The 20,026-nt window shown below is 43.9% G+C and overlaps 1 protein-coding gene across 7 annotated transcripts in view; it reads left to right on the top strand.

Annotated features, from left to right (window-relative positions):
- Positions 1–20,026, top strand: part of LOC308611757 (carboxyl-terminal PDZ ligand of neuronal nitric oxide synthase protein) — a 310,501-nt gene that overhangs the window by 201,634 nt on the left and 88,841 nt on the right. For 5 of the 7 annotated variants that reach the window (XM_081223783.1, XM_081223786.1, XM_081223787.1 and 2 more), the window contains 2 exons: positions 9,794–9,886; positions 18,715–18,788. In XM_081223783.1, the coding sequence (XP_081079909.1) occupies positions 9,794–9,886; positions 18,715–18,788 (167 nt within the window). The remainder of the gene's footprint in view (positions 1–9,793; positions 9,887–18,714; positions 18,789–20,026) is intronic. The other 2 variants (XM_081223785.1, XM_081223784.1) reach the window with 2 other exon arrangements.

Here is a 20,026-nt window from a genome sequence, read left to right as displayed (position 1 = left end):
ACGATTCCTCTAAATTTTTGTTGAAATAGTTCAGAAGCTTTTGCAGAGGGAAGGAAACCAACAAAATTCACCTACTGAATGGGAGAAGATACTTACAAACAATATATTTGATAAGGGGTTGCTATCCAAATTATATTTAAGAAATTCATATAACTCCATATCAAGAAAGCAAACAAGCCAATTAAAAATGGGCAGAGGACCTGAATAAACACTTTCCCAAAGAAGGCATACAGATGGCCAATAGGCGCATGAAAAGATGCTCAGCATCACATCATCAGGGAAATGCAAATCAAAACCACAATGAGATATCACCTCACACCTGTCAGAATGACTGTTATCAAAAAGACAAGAAATAAGTGAGGGGGAAGATGTGGAGAAAAGGGAACCCTCATGTAAACCTCATGTTTGTGGGAATGTAAGTTGGTGCAGTCACTATGGAAAACAGTATGGCAGTTCCTCAAAACACTAAAAATAGAACTACCATATGATCCAGCTATTACACTTTTGGGTATTTATCTGAAGAAAATGAAAACACGAATTCAAGAACATGTATGTATTCCTATGTTCATAGTAGCATTATTTACAATAACCGAGATATGGAAACAACCTCAGTGTCCATCGATGAATGGTTAAAGAAGATGTGGCATACCACTCTCACCACTATTATTCAACATAGTTCTGGAAGTTTTAGCCACAGCAATCAGAAGAACAAGAAATAAAAGGAATCCAAATCGGAAGAGAAGTAAAACTGTCATTGTTTGCAGATGACATGATACTATATGTAGAGAATTGTAAAGATGCTACCAGAAAACTACTAGAGCTAATCAATGAATTTGCTAAAGTAGCAGGAGACAAAATTAATGCACAGAAATCTCTTGCATTCCTATACACTAATGATGAAAAATCTGAAAGAGAAATTAAGGAAACACTCCCATTTACCAGTGCAACAAAAAGAATAAAATGCCTAGGAATAAACCTACCTAAGGAGACAAAAGATCTGTATGCAGAAAACTATAAGACACTGATGAAAGAAATTAAAGATGATACAAACAGATGGAGAGATATACCATGTTCTTGGATTAGAAGAATCAACATTGTGAAAATGACTCTACTACCCAAAGCAATCTACAGATTCATTGCAATCCCTATCAAACTACCAGTGACATTTATCACAGAACTAGAACAAAAAATTTCACAATTTGTATGGAAACACAAATGACCCCGAATAGCCAAAGCAATCTTGAGAAAGAAAAATGGAGCTGGAGGAATCAGGCTCCTGGACTTCAGACTATACTACAAAGCTACAGTAATCAAGACAGTACAGTACTGGCACAAAAACAGGAATATAGATCAATGGAACTGGATAGAAAGCCTAGAGATTAACCCACACACCTATGGTCACCTTATTTTCGGTAAAGGAGGCAAGAATATACAGTGGAGAAAAGACAGCCTCTTCAGTAAGTGGTGCTGGGAAAACTGGGCAGCTACATGTAAAAGAATGAAATTAGAACACTCCCTAACACCATACACAAAAATAAACTAAAAATGGATTAAAGACCTAAATGTAAGGCCAGACACTGTAAAACTCTTAGAGGAAAACATAGGCAGAACACTCTGTGACATAAATCACAGCAAGATCCTTTTTAACCCACCTCCTAGAGAAATGGAAATAAAAACATAAATAAACAACTGGAACCTAATGAAACTTAAAAGCTTTTGCACAGCAAAGGAGACCATAACTAAGACGAAAAGACAACCCTCAGAATGGGAGAAAATATTTGCAAATGAAGCAACAGACAAAGGATTAATCTCCAAAATTTACAAGCAGCTCATGCAGCTCAGTATCAAAAAAACAAAAAAGCCAATCCAAAAATGGGCAGAAAACCTAAATAGACATTTCTCCAAAGAAGATATACAGATTGCCAACAAACACATGACAGAATGCTCAACATCACTAATCATTAGAGAAATGCAAATCAAAACTACAATGAGGTATCACCTCATACCAGTCAGAATGGCCATCATCAAAAAAATCTACAAACAATAAATGCTGGAGAGAGTGTGGAGAAAGGGAACCCTCTTGCACTGTTGGTGGGAATGTAAATTGATACAGCCACTATGGAGAACAGTATGGAGGTTCCTCAAAAAGCTAAAAATCGAACTACCATATGACCCAGCAATCCCACTACTGGGCATATACCCTGAGAAAACTATAATTCAAAAAGAGTCATGTACCACAATGTTCATTGCAGCTCTATTTACAATAGCCAGGACATGGAAGCAACCCAAGTGTCCATCGACAGATGAATGGATAAAGAAGATGTGGCACATATATACAATGGAATATTACTCAGCCATAAAAAGAAATGAAATTGAGTTATTTGTAGTGAGGTGGATGAACCTAGAGTCTGTCATACAGAGTGAAGTCAGAAAGAGAAAAACAAATACCGTATGCTAACACATATATATGGAATCTAAAAAAAAAAAAGGTTCTGAAGAACCTAGGGGCAGGACAGGAATAAAGATGCAGACATTGAGAATGGACTTGAGGACACAGGGAGGGGGAAGGGTAAGCTGGGATGAAGTGAGAGAGTGGCATGGACTTATATGTACTACGAAATGTAAAATAGCTAGCTAGTGGGAAGCGGCTGCATAGCACAGGGAGATCAGCTCAGTGCTTTGTGTCCACCTAGAGCGGTGGGATAGGGAGGGTGGGAGGGAGGGAGATGCAAGAGGGAGGAGATATGGGGATATATGTATATGTATAGCTGATTCACTTTGTTATAAAGCAGAAACTAAGACACCATTTTTTTTTTTTTTTTTTTTTTGCGGTACGCAGGCCTCTCACTGTTGTGGCCTCTCCCGTTGCGGAGCACAGGCTCCGGACGCCCAGGCTCAGCGGCCACGTCTCACAGGCCCAGCCACTCCATGGCATGTGGGATTCTCCTGGACCGGGGCACGAACCCGTGTCCCCTGCATCGGCAGGTGGACTCTCAACCACTGTGCCACCAGGGAAGCCCTAACACACCATTGTAAAGCAGTTATACTCCAATAAAGATGTTAAAACAAACAAAGACAATGGCAACTTATGGCCCTATCCCAGATCTGCTGAATGAGCATCTCTGAGGCCTGGGTCTGGGATTTTGCCATTTTATCAGGAATCCCGAATGGAATTTAAAACAAGTTTTAGATCCCCTGGTCTACGGAGCTGGGTAAATACTTAACTTCTCCATTTATTTTACAATGACAATGAATATTCCTTTCTTAAAAAAAGTAGCTCCTCTGCTTCCCTTTAAGTAGTGTGCAGTTTATGGAGATTTTATTTATACCCAACTTTCAGTGATACGTCTGTTGATGAAATAAGTTATGCTGGGCTTGAGCTTGATAGATAGGAACTAAATGTCTCTACCTAGTATTCCCAAGAAGCCTCACATATTCTAGAATTTGGATTCAGTACCAACTTTGGTCTTTGTCTTGCATTTCTTAGGTTTCATAGGGATGAACAATACAAGTGACTGAGCCACACAACAATGTCAGGGACTGCCATGGCTCTTGGGTGCCCTGTCCTTCAGATTCTGGCTCCATAGGCACAGGAGCTGGAACTTAGGGAAGCTGGGTAGCCCAGAGAGCAGAGGTTCATGTGCATGACCATCCCCCTGATTTCTTACCTCTAACTGTGCCATAAGATGATTGAGAATAGCCTTGACCAGTGAAGGAAGCTCTAAATTATTTCATTTAATGAAGTATGGATCAAGCAAAAGATAAGGTACTTATCAGTGTGCTGTGGAGTTTGGAATAATTAAAATCAGATCTTTTTAAAGTCCTTATGCCCATGGAATGGAATCTAGGTTTTAATAACTTAAGTTGTTAATCAATTAATTAACTTATGGGGGATTTATTTTATTATACCTTTGTGGACAGTGTCATGTTTTCTCAGGCTCTGTGAATAACCACTGTCAATTAATTTATTTAATTGATTTAACCACTGTGTTCATTAATTTATTTGACATTCATTTATCACCCTCCTGTGTCCTGGTGCTATATTCTTGGGTACAAATATGTGTAAGTCATTTTTCTTGTTCTCAAGGAGGGCATGGCCTAGTGGGAAAATACACAGCCAATCAGTGGTGAGTGATAGTGCTTCATATATTGCTGAAGCAACCACGTGGATGGTGCAGTTCCGTGGGAGCATATGGGAAGGGAGCGTTGACCTGCAAGGCTTCTCTGTGGAGAAGGCTGAGTAGATATTTTAAGAATAAGCAGGAGTTCACGAAGCAGATTGCAGGGGGAGAGGGCATTCTGGGCATAAACATTAGCAAGTGCAATTACATGGAAGTATGGAAAAGTATGGCATGTTTGACTAGCATGTGGGAGAGTAACAGCAATATTCTTTCGCAAGCAGAATTTAAAGGGACTTGCGATGAGAAGAAATGTGTTTGTTACAGTGTTTTCAGATTTTTATCTTTTTTTTTTTTGCGGTATGCGGGCCTCTCACTGTTGTGGCCTCTCCCGTTGCGGAGCACAGGCTCCAGATGTACAGGCTCAGCAGCCATGGCTCACGGGCCCAGCCACTCCGCGGCATGTGGGATCTTCCCGGACCGGGGCACGAACCCGTGTCCCCTGCATTGGCAGGCGGACTCTCAACTACTGCGCCACCAAGGAAGCCCCAAGATTTTTATCTTTTATGGTGGTAAAATATACATTACATAAAATTTTCCATTTCAACCATTCTTAAATGTACATTTCTGTGACATCTACATACAGCATTTATATTGTTGTGCAGCCATCACCACTGCCCGTCTCCAGATCTTTTCATCTTCCAAAACTGAAAATCTGTACTCATTAAATGCTAACTCCTCACTGTCTCCCCTCCCCGAGCCCCTGAAGACCACCATTCTACTTTCTGTCTCTGAATCTGACTATTCTTAGGTACCTCATATAAGTGGAATCATGCAATATTTGTCTGTTTGTTCCAGCTTAGCATAAGCATCACTTAACATAATGTCTTCAAGCTACATCCATGTTGTAGCACGTGTCAGAATCTCCTTTTTAAGGCTGAGTAAATCCTATTCCATGTCTCTAACACATTTTGTTTATCTGTTCATCCATCAGTGGACACTGGAGTTGCCTCCACCTTTGGGCTGTTGTGAATATGCTCTGAATATGGACGTACTCAGATTTTGTATCTTATTACCTAAGCTTTTAAACTTTCAAATGTTAAGTGCAAAATGATTTCCTACAAACCCTTGATAAATTGCCTTTGGTTGAGGTGCTTACAGGTTTGTTGTGGAGATGTGTTTGCACTCTTGAAACCAAGACTGTGGGCAGAATATGATTAAAATACCCAATGGCACTAGTAGAATTCACTTTTACATTTCCTGTGATCATGAACAGGAAGCAAAGCCTCCAAAGACTTACTCTGGAAAGGTGGTGAACACAGCTGATTATAAGCCGAGGACTTACCAAGCAAGAGCATCACTCTCTGTGTTTGCAAACTAAATCTCCTCTCTTGGTAAAGTAGCCTCTGAAAATCTTGATTCATAACTAAGCATTGTGGGGACAGTGGGAAGGAGCTAGGCAAAAAAAAGAAATTTTATGGAGACGCGTGAGAGGACCAGCTTCCTACATAGCTGGTGAGACAGTGCATCACTCGGTAAGTTGTTTGTAGACAAGGTCATTGAGGAACCAAGGATCCTTATTTAAAAAAACTAGATTCTTTAGGGAGCTAGACATTATTGTGAAAATAGACTGTTAAGAGGGTGTGTGTGTGTGTGCGTGCGTGTGCACGTGCGTGTGTGTATCCAGCCTCAACCTTCCTGACTACTAAGAAAGTGATTCTGTTACTTCTATTTCTGCAGTACAGCCTCAAGCCCAGGGCTGGGCCAGTCCCTTCATTAACTCGTTCCCCTGTTACAGACCTCCTGCTTCCCCTTCTTGGACACCCTGTGGCTGAAACTGGAGACACACAAGATTAGGAGGTAGTTCTGGGAGCTGGGGACAGAGAAGCGTTGGGGTATCAGAGATATCCTGTTCTGTTGGCAGCTCTCTGACTTCCAGCCAGTGTTCTGGTTGAGTGTTTACTCCTGGCTCCTGCTGGATCTGAACCCCTCCCTCTCCCCAGTTTCCCCTTTATGGGCCTCACTGGTTGGCACACCACTCTAAGTTCCAGGGCTACTATTCCCATGCAGGGTCCCAAGGATTTTTTTATGAACCCTAGACATTTGGTCTTGCTAGTCAGTGGTTAGTGTTCCAGGGCTTGTATTGTTTTGTCCCCTACAAGGTCAGGTCCTGTAAGGCTTAATCTGTCCTTGCTGGTGGGGTTCTGACTAGCAAAGCAAAGATATCAGGTCAGCCTGGCCACGCTGGGGGAAGAGCCAGGCCTGTTGGCACAGACTCCAGAGCTGGCATGGGCTTTGTGGGAGGCGGGCCTGGGCCACAGACGGTGGCATCAGCAGTCCTGTTTGTTCTTCAGCCCCTGGCAAAGTCTGGGCAGACTAGATTCCTATCCTGAGGAACACAGATGCTTCCTCCTGGGCCCGCCTGCCCCTCGGAGCAGCACAGTCTGGTAAAAAGAAGGGCTTGTCCCTGTGAGCCTCTTTTCTCTGTTCTAGTCACTCCCAGCATCTCCTCTGTTCCAAGTCCATTTTCCATCCTCACAGTAAGCACCATAACATGGTTGTCCAAGTGAAATATAATTGCCCTATAAATGAACGGTTTTATGATAATAAAGATTTAAACCTTTTCAGACACTTGATTTCATTTCCCTAGTTTTCAACAAAACTACCATTTGAGTACCTCTTCTTCAGTTGGAAAGGGTTTGGGACATCTGACCACCAGACAGGTGGAGTAAGTGCAAAGTGTGTCGAACCTAAGAGCCTTCTAAGCAGCAGTCAGGTAGTACATACTGGCAGCTGTAACAGGGCCTAGAAGCCTATTTCATGCCTCTTCTGCCCTCTTCATTTTGAAGCCCCCCAGAGAGCATTCCACCAGCTGTTGTAAGGCGGAGCACCTGTATTGTCACTGTTACTGAGATTATAATGCAATCGTGTGGTCATGCTTCTCACAGTAACATGTAGTTACTGTGCCCACACACCATAGAACAGCCACCTGGGAGTATGTGCACAGTGATCGAATTAGAGGCTGTTTTCCAGTTCCAGCTAAAGAGAATGTTTAGCTGCATTTTGAGTCCTTAAGATCAGGGTATTAAAGGCATGGCCAACGCTGTCAAAACACGAACTGTGGAAATAGTTCAGGTTTCAGATACACAAGCAAGGAGCTGGTTGGGCATTTTTTTGCGAGCCTTGGGTGGGGGGATACCGATTTTAAAAAGATCCCAGAGAGAATGAAACCAATAGGGTGGTGGACCAAACAAAGAGATATGGCCACCTACAGTATTTTCCTGGAAATATAAGACATTTAAGGGTCTGGTTTAGTAGGCAATATGCTCTCTGAAACCAGGGCTGGGAGGTGACATCTGCCCTGCAGAGATAGGTACTTAGTATTCAGTGCTTTGACTTTTTTGCTGGAAAAAGGGAAGAAGGAAATACATGGACCTTGTGAGAGTGACATGCTGGAAGAGAGCAAAGACAATAAAACAGGCAAGGATTGACCTGTCTAGGGCCGGTTTTATCCACCTCTGGGTGTTTCCTAGACTCTTAAGCCCTTGTCTCCCCCCTGAGTTCATCAAAACACACCTCTCTGCCCTCCTTCGACCGGCAGGAGCAGCTATGATTTTAGTGATTTGTCCCCAAGGGAGACACAGCTGAAAGACTGTGTTCATTGAAAGCTTGTGAGCAGAGGTAAATGCAGGGTGAGGTCAGGAAATGGAGCTGGTTCACCTCTCCCAGCAGGCACAAGGCCAAAGTCAGCCAACTTACAGATTCTCATGCTAGTTCTCCCACCCAGAGGTAATTTCAGTTCATCTAGTGCTGCACCTGAGCAGAATGCTGCAGTCAGGGGACACACTGCAAATTGTAGCTGTGTCCTGAAGTCCATGCCAATCACACAACTCTAGCCTTCACCAGCTTACAACCGTTGACCTAGAGAGAAATCTGTTACGTGACCGAGACCCTCTTATAAGCCAGACTCCGGTACAGGTAGCACTTCTCCCCATCCTGTCAGACACACTTGCTCTCTTTTATTGTATTACTCTTAATTGGCTTTGGGTTCCCAGACTCTGAAGCAGAGTCTGAAGCTGAAGTTTTCTTCTCTTTCTCCTATGTGTCTGCTGCTCCGGTTTGCTCTTCTTTCAGGATCGCTGGTAAAAAGGACAGCTAGTGACAGGATAGAGTGATTGGGAGGCTGGGAGAAGTGACCACCAGACTGGGGAGTGATGTATGTTGCCATCACCTGGAAACTCAGATCAGCAGTAAACCAGAACCTGCCCTGACGATGTAAAGAAAAATATTTCACCTCAGTTAGCTAGGTCATATCCTTGTCTCTAAGAAGCTGACAGCCAGTGGGCATCAGCACTAACTCTGCAACAGAATAAGAAACTAAGCTGAGACTTCAGTGGAAGGGATAGAATACAGACACGGTAAGAAGCTCTAATCTGAGTTCTTAAAATCAGAGTATTAAATGGCATGGCCAAGGGAAAGTTCTGGATTTCTCGTGAGATTTTCAAAGTAGGTTATGTTTTCATCTTGTTAGGGTGGATTAGGTTCATATCTGTCAAAATACCAAGTAGAAATAGTTAGGTTTTAGATGTCCAGGCAAGGAGCTAGACGCCTTACTAAGCTTGGGTGGTGGCATGGTGGGAAAGGGTTTTGAGTATAAAAGGTCCCAGAGAAGAGAGCCTGTAGGTTGGAGTAGAGATTTTGGCCCGGGGTCTTGTATTGTTATTTTTTTAATCTGTAGGCCAGATCTTTGATTAGAGAGCTTGGCAGGTAAGTTTGCTAGGTGGTGATACCGGGATGGGAACCAGATGAAAATGGGTAAGCGCTCAGAATGAAGTTCAGTGAGGGAAGTGTAGACTTATTCCACCATTCTGAATATCTGCACAAACCTAAGAAATGGCTGTGAGTGAGCAACTGGGATAGAAAAATATCTGGGATTGAGGATGAGGGCCAGCATCCCTCAGCAGTGTAGTTGTGGCTGAAGCAGGCCTATTCAGAATTGCAAATAGAAATTTAGAATATAGGGTTTGTAAGGTAATGCCCTTCCTTATAGCTATCATTAGTCAGATCCTTTTTTAGAATACTCTCTAGAATATTTTAGGTTAATGGGGCTATGGGTAGATTTGGAGACTGACCTACAGATAAAGGAATTTGGGACTTGAACTTGCAGAGAATAACTTAGAGATCATAATGATCTTTAAGTATGTAAAAACCCTGATTTGAAGATGGGTGCCGGCTCTTCCTATTCTTCATTGAGGATGAACTAGAGTCCCAGCAGCATTTGGGTAGACACGAGGAAAACTTGCCTGACAACGAAAGTCATTAAATGTCAGAATGAGTTATTGAGGGAAGGTACTGGATTTCTCATGAGATTTTCAAAGTAGGCTCTGTTTTCATCTTGATAGAATGGATCAGGTCCATTCCCATGGCCCTACCTGATAGCTGAGTGGTGAAACCAGTGACCATTCAGAGTCCCTATTCCAGCCCAAATATTGCCGAGCCCCTGCCTACAGACATCTACCTGCTTTTACATCCCCTGAGGTGCTTCATGTCCCCAGAAACTGCACCAGCTCCCTAGACCCATCTGTGGCCCTCTTTTCCAGGTCATGAGCTCTTTGGGGCTGTGCAGATGCACTGATCTAACTGGATTGTGCTCTTTGTTCTCTTCTCACTTGCAGTATGAGTTTAAAGCCAAAAACATCAAGAAGAAGAAAGTGAGCATTATGGTTTCAGTGGATGGAGTGAAAGTGATTCTGAAGAAGAAGAAAAAGGTAAGTGACTCTGAGACACGAACTCTGGTCAAGAGGGAAGGAGGGGAGGTAGGCGTGGGATAGCTTTTCTTTCTAGGCTACCTTCTGGACAGAATCCTTTCCTTATCTGGTGAGGTGATCTGCTTTGACCAGCAACAGTGTGGAGAGGCTACAGCTGGAGCAAAGAGTGAGGCAGGGGCCAAAGGCCTAGTCAGCTGTTTGGCTTGCTCAGTCCTGATATCTCATGAGTGACAAGGATCATCTCCTGTCATCCTGGCATTCAGACCCCTTCCCCCTATTTGATACCTTTCCCTTTGAGTCTTGATCTTGGGAAATGCTTTAAATTCAAGTGTGGAGACAAGTAGCAGGGTTCAGTGGGGGAGGGGATAAGAGGCGGCTTCCTCAGAAGTTGTCCCATTCTCTTTCAGGAATAACTCTCAGTTCCAGCTGAGGTGGTATCCGGCCCCCATTGTGTGTCCTTGTTACAGTTATTGCTGCTTTAGCCCATCTATTTAAATAGTCCCTCAAGACCCAGCCACTGCTGCTATTCAGCATGCAGGAAGGCTAGAGCGTGGCCAACATGTTGCTTTTTACTGGGTCAGTGTGGCATGCTGGAAGGAGCCCTCAGCTGAGAGGAGAAGACCTGGGTTCTAGTCCTGGCTCTTCTCTTTCTGACTGTGTGGTTCTAAGCAAGTTATTTTGCTTTTTGGAGCTTCAATTATAAAATGAAGCATTGGATTAGGTGATCACTTTACCCTTGTCAGATCAATTACTCTGCACCAGCTCTGGCACCGTGCTTTTCAGTGCTTGGATGTGTATGTATAGGTCACCTGTGCTTATTCAGGTTTTTGAGAACCTTCTGGGCTACAGAGAAAGCAGACCCTAGAGGCCAAATAGGTTTGTGTGTTTCTGCCCCCTGAACTTCTGAGGCAGGATGGGAACCTCAGAGGTTAAGCACTTCCCAAAGCAGCCACCAAGCTGCCTCTCTTTGCCTAGCCTGTCCATGACTGTTGAATGGTGGTATGCCTCCGGGCTGTGGGGAGAAGCATGTTTACAGGGACTCCCTGCTCCAGAGAATGTTTTAAGGGCAGGGGCCATCTCTGTAAGCTCAGCACTCACTTGGACACCTGGTACGTGTAGTGTGTTTCCAATGATTTTGGCTGTTGGCTAGCTGGGTAAATGAACATGTTTTGTGTATCATGGTCATTAAATTAGGAAGAACTAAGTACTTAGCAGTTGGGTCAAATGAAGTCTCATTTGTTACTTTTGGCTATCACATTCTTCTTCCTCTTTCTCCTCTGTCAACCTTCCCATTTAAAAAAAAAAAAAAAAAAACAAGGATGAGAGCCTTCCCAAGTGTAGAAAGGCCTCAGTGGAAATTGCTGACTTTATGAGTAGGACTTCTTCAGTACCTCTGATCTTCAGGTGCTTTATTCTAATGCAGGCAGTAGCCAAGTATATGGTGATCATCTCTTACTGAGATTCAAAAAAAAATCTTTTTGGTTATATTAATGTGTCTAAAATGCTGTTATCTTGAACTGATGCTAACAGATAATGAATCTCAAATTCCCTTATGAATCTTAGGTTGTATTTGTGATGTGAACCCAGCTACTAAGATAATTGGCTTTGCTTTGTTGTTTCTCAATCAGTATATTTTCTTCAACTCCCAACTAGGCTCAAGTAATGATCTTTCCTGTGTATATGATAATAATTATTTATTATAGTATTGGAATCACACTATTGCACCATTTGCTAGGGAGGGGACTTCTGAATAAGGAAGATTAGTCTTGAACTTCATCCAAAGGATTTTTCTACAAAAGGACCCTAAAGGGCCTCTGTTTCTTGTGGTTTCTCATATACACCAGTAACTTTGTTGGGATAGCCTAAAGCATTGTTCTAGGAAGGCTCTGCTGTTCTCATTAACAAATATTTAGTGTGTCAACCATGTTCAAGGAACTGGGTAGGATACATAGGGGTATTAGATATGGACCCTTTCCAGCAAAATTAGCTATTTTGAATGACACTTTATGCATACATAGGTCTATCATAGCTCCTATAACATTGCATTATAGTTATTTGTCTCTTTACCCCGTAGGCTGCGAGCCTTTAGGGCCAGGGACCATGTCTTCTTTCCAATTCTATTTCATCTGTTTGAGAGGGTAGAAGACCAGTGGGGGCAAGCTGATGAACGTAATTACACACTAAGATGATAATGAGAACAGCTAACAATAATAACCAACACTGATATTGAGCCCCTGCCATTTACCAGGCCTTGTTTGATGCAGTGTATACTTATTAGATCCACACAACCATCCTGTGAGGTAGGTACCATTTTAAGGTTTGGTTTGCAGAAGAAGATTAAGCAACTTGCCCAAGACCTCAAGTCCCATCATTGGTGAAGTTGAGGTTTGAACCAGGTCTGTCTCGTTCAGATCCCAAGTGGGTTCTTCTGACTACCATGTTGCTGTGTGTGTACTAATCTCTTCAGAATCCTTTAGAGAAAAACTGCTCTATAGGAAATGCCTAATTAATTAATCCAGTGTCTTTAACTTCTAGCCTTTACCCTGTCACTGGGATATCACATCACTAGGAAACTAGTTTCCTGCTCAAAGAGTACTGTTAGTTCCCATAGAAACACACAAGTTAGATCTGTTTGGGTAAGAAAAGGAGGCACTTAGAATTATAGAACCAGAATTTGGGAGAAAGAGCTTTAGAAATGCTCCAGTCTTATCCCCTAATTGATTAGATGTGGTAACAGAGGACAAGAGAGGCCCAGTAACGGTCCTGAGGTCACCCAGCTACTTATGGAGCCAGGACTAAACTGAGTCCAGTGTTCTTTCTACCATGTTTTCTGCTAGTTTTAAAACAGGCATATTAGGAATTTTGTGCATTGTGTGAGAACTTACTAAGTGCTTCAGTTTTGAAATGTGTTTTCTATATCTATATAGGTTATACCTTAAGATGGGTGGTAGCTGTGTTTTCAGGCTAATCCTATTCTGTCTGGAGGCATGGAGAACTTGCCAAGCTGAGTTAATGTGGCTTTTGCAAGGTGATTTAAAAAAATTTTTTTCTTATTATTTTTTGAGAAGTCACCATTGCTTTCAGGAGCATAAATAATGATAAAGCGGACAGACTTTGTGATGTGCCTACTGATAGTTTCCAGTAGGGATAGGAAATAAATGGAAATACAAATTCTTCCTCTACTTTTGGGTTCCTAGGGAAGACCTTCAAAAATGCCATATCCATTTCTGGGTTCCAAAAGGAAGAAGGACCTCTGTGATAATTATCCCTGACTCTGTTTTCTGTTCTTGGCCCTGTTCCAGGCAGACCTACCTCTGAACCAGTTCCCATATAATATTCCCTGGCAGGAGATTTTGGAATAACAAAATGGCTGTAACTTTCCATGGAGGACTGGATATTTGCACTCATTAGATAAAGAAAAGAGAAGAATCTAAGCTCAAGGATGTGCTTACCTCATTCGGCGGTCTTATAAAAGCATACACTGAAAGCCTGTTACCCTCTCCCTCTGTTGAAAGTGAAAAGCTTCCTGGCAGTGGAGAGTGAAAACCTCTGACTTCATCACTTAGAGTAGCAAAGAGAACGTGGGGTCTAGAGGTAGACAGGTTGGACTTTAATTACCCCTGGACTAGATGGCCTTGCAACCGAGTAAGTTAACTTCCGGAGCCTCATTGTTTGTCTGTAAAGTTGAGATCAATTTTGATAGTGTCAAGGAAGCAATATATAAAGTTCTTAAATGGAAGAAAGGACTTTTTTCCCCATATCAACTGGGAAATTTCCTGTGAGAACAAAAAGTGAAGCAGCTAAATATGACTTTCCTGTATCTTTCTTTTTTTTTACTTTCTCACTTTCTGTGTTATTCTAGGTCCTCCAACAAGTAAATGCCAAGACAGGATTAAATGCCTGTGGGAGGAGGTGGGGAGGCAAGGCTGGGATAGCTGTCAGATTTCAGTGTGGGTCTGACTCCAAGTGAAGGAGAGAGGAAGGAAGGAAGGCAGGTAGGTTGGGTGAAGGTCTCTGAGAGTACAGCACGGTCTGAGGAAGGTTTGGCAGGGCCGTCAGGGAGTTCTGAAGCCAGAGTCATCTGTCAGAGGATCCCTGTGTCTCCTAGGAATGGGCTTCCTCAGGATCCCCGCACACTGGTCATTGTCTGGGGGCAGGGCCCCTGCACATACGTAATGATGGATTTCAGAATGCAGCAGCCGGGGCCCTTGGTTAGTTAAACTTCCTGTAATTGGAGGTCTGTGGGGGCACATTCTTGTGATAACATCTTCTTTTCTCCAGAAATTTTTTACTAGCCAATACATGAAGCAGAACCTTCTTTCAAGTGAAGCTACTCTCTACATCTCATGACTTTTTAATTACCTTGGAGTAAGGAATTCATTTTTAAAAGAGAAGAAAAAGAGGAGGGAAGGGGAGATTGCTGGGGTAGGGAGAGGCATGGAGAGAGACAGGTTAATAAACTAATTCAGAGGCCTCTTAAAAGGCTCAACAGAGGGCTTCCCTGGTGGCGCAGTGGTTGAGAGTCCGCCTGCCGATGCAGGGGACACGGGTTCGTGCCCCTATCCCGGAAGATCCCACATGCCGCGCAGCGGCTGGGCCCGCGAGCCATGGCCGTGGAGCCTGTGTGTCCGGAGCCTGTGCTCCGCAACGGGAGAGGCCACAGCAGTGAGAGGCCCACGTACAGCAAAAAAAAAAAAAAAAAAAAGGCTCAACAGAGCCTTGAGTGTCCTTTGTAGGTACGGAGGGGACAAAGAGTAAGAGAAAGGAGTGATACCCCAATTCTGTATATGTATGGCAAAATGCCAGACAGCCGCCCCAAGGGCATCAGTCTGCTCCACTAGGTACTGTGCCCACTCATATTTTTACCCCCGTTTCTTTATATTTATGGAGCTGGTGAGGAGGTAGATCTTGTCACCCTGGGCCTCACTCATTGGCCTCAATGCTGGTACTGTTTGTGCTCCCAGTGATACCAGTGAGGCCCTGCCTGAGCCTGGGCTTCAGGTGGAAGGAGCCTGAAGACCAGCTTCGATCAGTCCTGCTGGTCCCCCTGGGCTGTTTGCAGTGAGTACGGCTGTGAAGGGTGCTCTTTCCCTCAAAAGCACTCAAAGAAGTGCTGACAGCTTTAAAGATGTATCCCCTCTTCCTTTCCTCTTCTCTTCCCCCCCTCCATCTCCTTTTCCACTCCCACTTGGACTTGAAATGTCTTCATTTCCTGGCATATCTTGGAGACCATAGCTCATTGAGGACAGTGGGTAGCAAAACTGAAAATTTCCTCACATAGCTATCAAGACTCCATGGCTCATTTCCAAGCACTAAAAAAAAAACGTGGTTTTCGGGTGTAACTTGGAGCTGTGTGAGTTTTCTGCGGACAGTTCAACTGAGTTTGGCTATAGTTACCATTCAATAATATGTCTCTGTTTTATGGTTGAAGCCAACTTTGATTTATAATCCCATAAAGGTAGATCAGTAGCTTTTCTTCCTGTTTTCTTTCTCGTTAACCTTTTTTTTCCTAAAACTTTTTCCATAGAAGAGTGTTTCCATATAGAAAAGTGAGGAGGGGGTGATCTCTTTGTGTGTGTGTTTTTTTCTCTACAGCGTTTGAAAAATGGAGGAGATGTGTAAAACAATGTCAGAGCAAAGAGAAGAATCAAATCGTTTTTAAGACATGCATTGCCTCCCTCTGAGTTACGCTATTTAGATAATACCATGTTGACTCTGAATTGTACCAGAGTACCTGTACGGGTCAAAAAATCAGGAGAACTTGGTTCTAGTCTTGACTGGGCTATTAACTAGGGGGACACCTTGCTCAAGAAACTGCACTGCTCTGGGTCTTATTTGAAAGATGGTGGGATAGGAAGGATATTGAGTGTGTGACGAGGAGTGGAGAGGCTTTAGTTATCAGAGTGTTGGAGCATCATTCAGGCATTGAGGAGATTGGGTGAAAATGCTCCAACCATATTTGCCTTAGGTTCTTGAATAACTGAAACATTGTTGAGTCCCGTCTACCCTCCAAACCCTTTGAGTTATTTTGATAATTTCCTTATCCCTGCATAGATTGAATGGACTCATGCAAGGATTACTGCAAGACCTTTAAAGGGAGATCTAATGGGATTTTATGGATTTTACTTAAATGGCTTTTAATGGGATTTTTAGAAAAGGAAAATTAGTAAGTGAAAAGATGTTTATTATTTTTGGCCAGGATATTCTATACAGATGCTGATATCACTTTAAAAAGGAAAGTATTTTCTGCCTGCTGTGGACCCTTCTGATGTTCCTTAATAAATTAACACAAGGTTCCCTGGGAGTCTGGTCTCTCCATCCTTCTCATGTCTTCCAGAGAAAGAAAAGTATTTATTCTGTATTATTTTGCCTCATTATTCTTTCTTTTTGATGAATGTATTAGTTGCATTCCTTAGACTTGCAAGGAGGAGTCGTGCCCAGATCAACTTTAACAGGCTTATTTCAGGCTAGGCGGAAACATGGGCTGGCACACAATGCTTCCTCTTCCTCAGCGGTGCAGTCTGTTTGAGTGGAAAGTATGCAGCTGGTCACAGAAACCACCTACCGTTCCTGGGGGTTCAGCCTAGGCTCCGTCTAGGACTTGGTAGTCTCCAAAGAGAGGATGTGAGTGGGTGGAACTGGGTCTTCTCATCGTGGAGCTCAAGGACTAGGCAGGTCTGGCCAGCCCCTCTGTGACACTTGACCTTCCTCACGTGCAGTCAGCTGCTTTTCCTGAGCCCCATCAGTCACGGCTGGGTTAGCAAGGATGGCTCATCAGATGCACGCAGCATGAGTCAAGTCACCCACACTCAGAAAGAACCCTCTCTGGGGCTGCTTTCCTCCCAGAGGGGCAGTGGGTGTGGGCAGCTTCTCAGAGTTTTATGGACTTTTTGGCGCATTGAGTTATTAACTCGTGTTAACTTTGAAAATTACATCAGAGCAGCAAGGACTCTTATGAGCAGACTTTCTTTTCTTTTTTTTTTGCTTTACGCGGGCCTCTCACTGTTGTGGCCTCTCCCGTTGCGGAGCACAGGCTCCAGACGCGCAGGCTCAGCGGCCATGGCTCACGGGCCTAGCCACTCCGCGGCATGTGGGATCTTCCAGGATGAGCAGACTTTCTTGATAGTAAGAACATGAGAAAACTGAGGCTCGATTCCCTCAGAAGCAGAGCAGCCTCTGCTGTTAGTCATCCAGGTGTTTAGTTCACAGTGGCTGTTTTTTGAGTAATACCAGGGGTGGGCCTTGGCCAGGGACAGTGGTTAATGGGACCACCATCTGTTGGCTGTCTTTAGCGTCAGGAGACCCTTCCTGTGCCAGGCCTGAGACTCCAGAGCACTATGCTGTATGTGAAAGAGATTCTCCTGTTGGTGATTTCAATTTATACCTTTTCTCTGGTATAGAAGAATGGCTGTCAACCCTAGGGTCACAGCACAATCACCTGAAATGTTTGTTAAAGCTACAGATTACTGGGCCTCACGTGAGCTTAGACCCATCATATGAATGACTCCGAAGAGTTGGAGCCCTGGCATCTGGAGTTTTAAAAAAAACATACAAACCAGACTTTTCACTTTTTGGATGGGTGCATTTTTCTCTATTCTTCCTGCTAAAGTACAACTGAAAACCCTGGACATTATCTGTAAAACAAACTTAAAGGTGGGGCAAGGCAGACTGGCTGGGGACGCACAGCATCACGCAGCCGTGAGCTCCCTGAGGTTAGTTTTAATCTCATATATCCCAGACTCGGAGCCAAAGAAGCCTGCAACCTGGATGTGGCACAGAACCCCAACAAAGCCTGCTCTCTCTCTAGCCAAAGGAGGAGGGAAGGGACGGCATAGCAAGGCAGAAAACTTCCAGCCAGACAACACAGAAAAATGGGCTCCCCACCACCCAGGCCAGCAAAGACTGAGTGGGAAGCCTAGACTCCCCCTTTGCCAGGAGTAACAAGGGATTCCAGGCTCTCCAGCTAAGAAGAGTGCAGGGACTTTCACCCCTGCCAGCTGGTAATGAGCCCCCTACCCCCTTTCTCTTCCGTGGGGAGCTGAGTGTGTTCTTCCCCAGGTGTCCTGAACAGCATTGCCCCGTGACAAAGGCCAGTGAAGGTGGAGCAGAATCCTCTGTCCCTGCACCTACGGGTGGGACCTGAGGGCATGTGGTGGCTTGCTTCTCCAACATGTTGGGCTGCTACTGACCTCATAAGCATCTGGGGTCTCCAGTACTGCCCCAGAATCCTCTCCCCCCACCTTCCTACATCCTCATTTCTGTCCTCATCCCCAGATGCTTAGGGATCTGTCTCCTTTGTGTTCACAGAAAGTTAGGTTCAAAGCCAGATGAGTATCCTCTTATGGGTGGCTTTAAATGTACTAGTTAGATTGCCAGACTTGTGTTCAGCCTTTTCTCCCCCTCTTTAAGGGAAGGGGGCTGGGGTCCACATATCATTTGAATTTGATGGCATCATTCAGTCTCTATGACCCCTTCTCCCTTTTGTTCTCCCTGCCTCTCCTGTTCCTCTGGAGTAATGTATGATCTTTCTTTCTTCTTGGTGATTTCTCCATGAAAGTATGATTTAGATCACAGTCTCCTGAGACCCCTTGCCTCCTGCCTACCCTCTGCACCCTTGAGAGACACTCTCCTAAAGTGCTTGAAGGAAACTGATCAGACCAGATGCTTGACATTTTCCACTTGGCCTTTTGGAGCAATCGACTCCAGGCCTCTTAGAGGAACTGGAGGAACAAGGCCAGAAGCAAATGCATGTGTTTGCATAAGCATTAGTAGCTCAATGTGTGCCCTGGTTCTGTAGCCGAGGACAAGCCTAACTTATTCATTTACAGCTTCTTTTATTGCAGAAGAAGGAGTGGACATGGGATGAGAGCAAGATGCTGGTGATGCAGGACCCTATCTACAGGTAAGAGCCCAGTCCCCAGGGTACACCTGTCCTCTCTGGGAGCCATCTGTTGGGTTGGTCGGTCCAGACAAATTAAAATAAATTTCTCCTTTTTCCCTCCTGAGACCTGTTATTTCTGTAGATGTAAGTACAAGGAGCAAATCTGCTCTGTCTTTAAGAAAGAGAGGAAAATTCTTCTCATGTTCGGTAGCACTAAGGGAACTATGAAGGATTTCTGCTTGATGTTTATTTTATTTTTTTCCCTTTATTTTATTTTATTTTATTTTTGCAGTACGCGGGCCTCTCACTGTTGTGGCCTCTCCCGTTGTGGAGCACAGTCTCTGAACGCGCAGGCTCAGCGGCCACGGCTCACGGGCCCAGCCGCTCCGCGGCATGTGGGATCTTCCCGGACCGGGGCATGAACCCACGTCCCCTGCATTGGCAGGCGGACTCTCAACCACTGCGCCACCGGGGAAGCCCTCTGCTTGATGTTTAATGCAAGTCTTTTAGTTGTCACTTGAGACGTTTTCATTTTGTGCTAGTTTTATTTTAACTGAAATTTCTTTTTTTACTTTTTTTTATTTAACTGAAATTTCATAATTGCATATATGTTGATAAAAATGAGAGAACTGGGTTTTCCCATTACGCTATACTTAAAATTCCCCACAGTTATCTGTTCTTCCTTTCTGCCCCTTCAGAAACTGAGCATAGATAAGGGGGTTATGATCATTTGGGACAGCAGAAAGTCACAAATAAAATCCATAGAAATTGCTTTTACAATGAGACTGGTATTCCTATTCAGATGAGATGACTGCTGTTCATGTGTACTCTCTGGGCAGAGGGATACGTGATACAATACATACACAAAGCCAGGGCCCTCCTGGGACCCACACAGGGCCTTGATTCATCTGTGTCATTCTTCTGTCCTAAATCTCCGCTGACCAAGCCCTACCCCACCTCTTACTCCTTCCTGTTTTCTTCACTGGGGGGAAAGGGGTATTAGCTATTCTTTTGGGATTTGGGGGTCTAGATTTGAGTTTTGATTTTGTCTCCTCTCAAATTACTTGCCTCGGTTGCCAAAGTGAATTAAGGTTGGAACTCACCTGAGAAGTTGGCATCATGGTGGCCCTGCTAAGTCAAAGAGTAGCTGCCTGTGAAATGGAATTTCCATTCATTCAAATATGTATACATATTTAGAACACTCATCCCAGGTACTGTGCTAGGTAATTTAGTAGATGGCGAAAATAAGTTATGGTCCC

Source organism: Mesoplodon bidens (assembly GCF_964165515.1).
Source record: "Mesoplodon bidens genome assembly, chromosome: 2".
NCBI classification, from domain to species: Eukaryota; Metazoa; Chordata; class Mammalia; order Artiodactyla; family Ziphiidae; genus Mesoplodon; species Mesoplodon bidens.
Note: the sequence above shows the minus strand (reverse complement) of the source record. Positions and strands in the feature narration are given on the sequence as shown.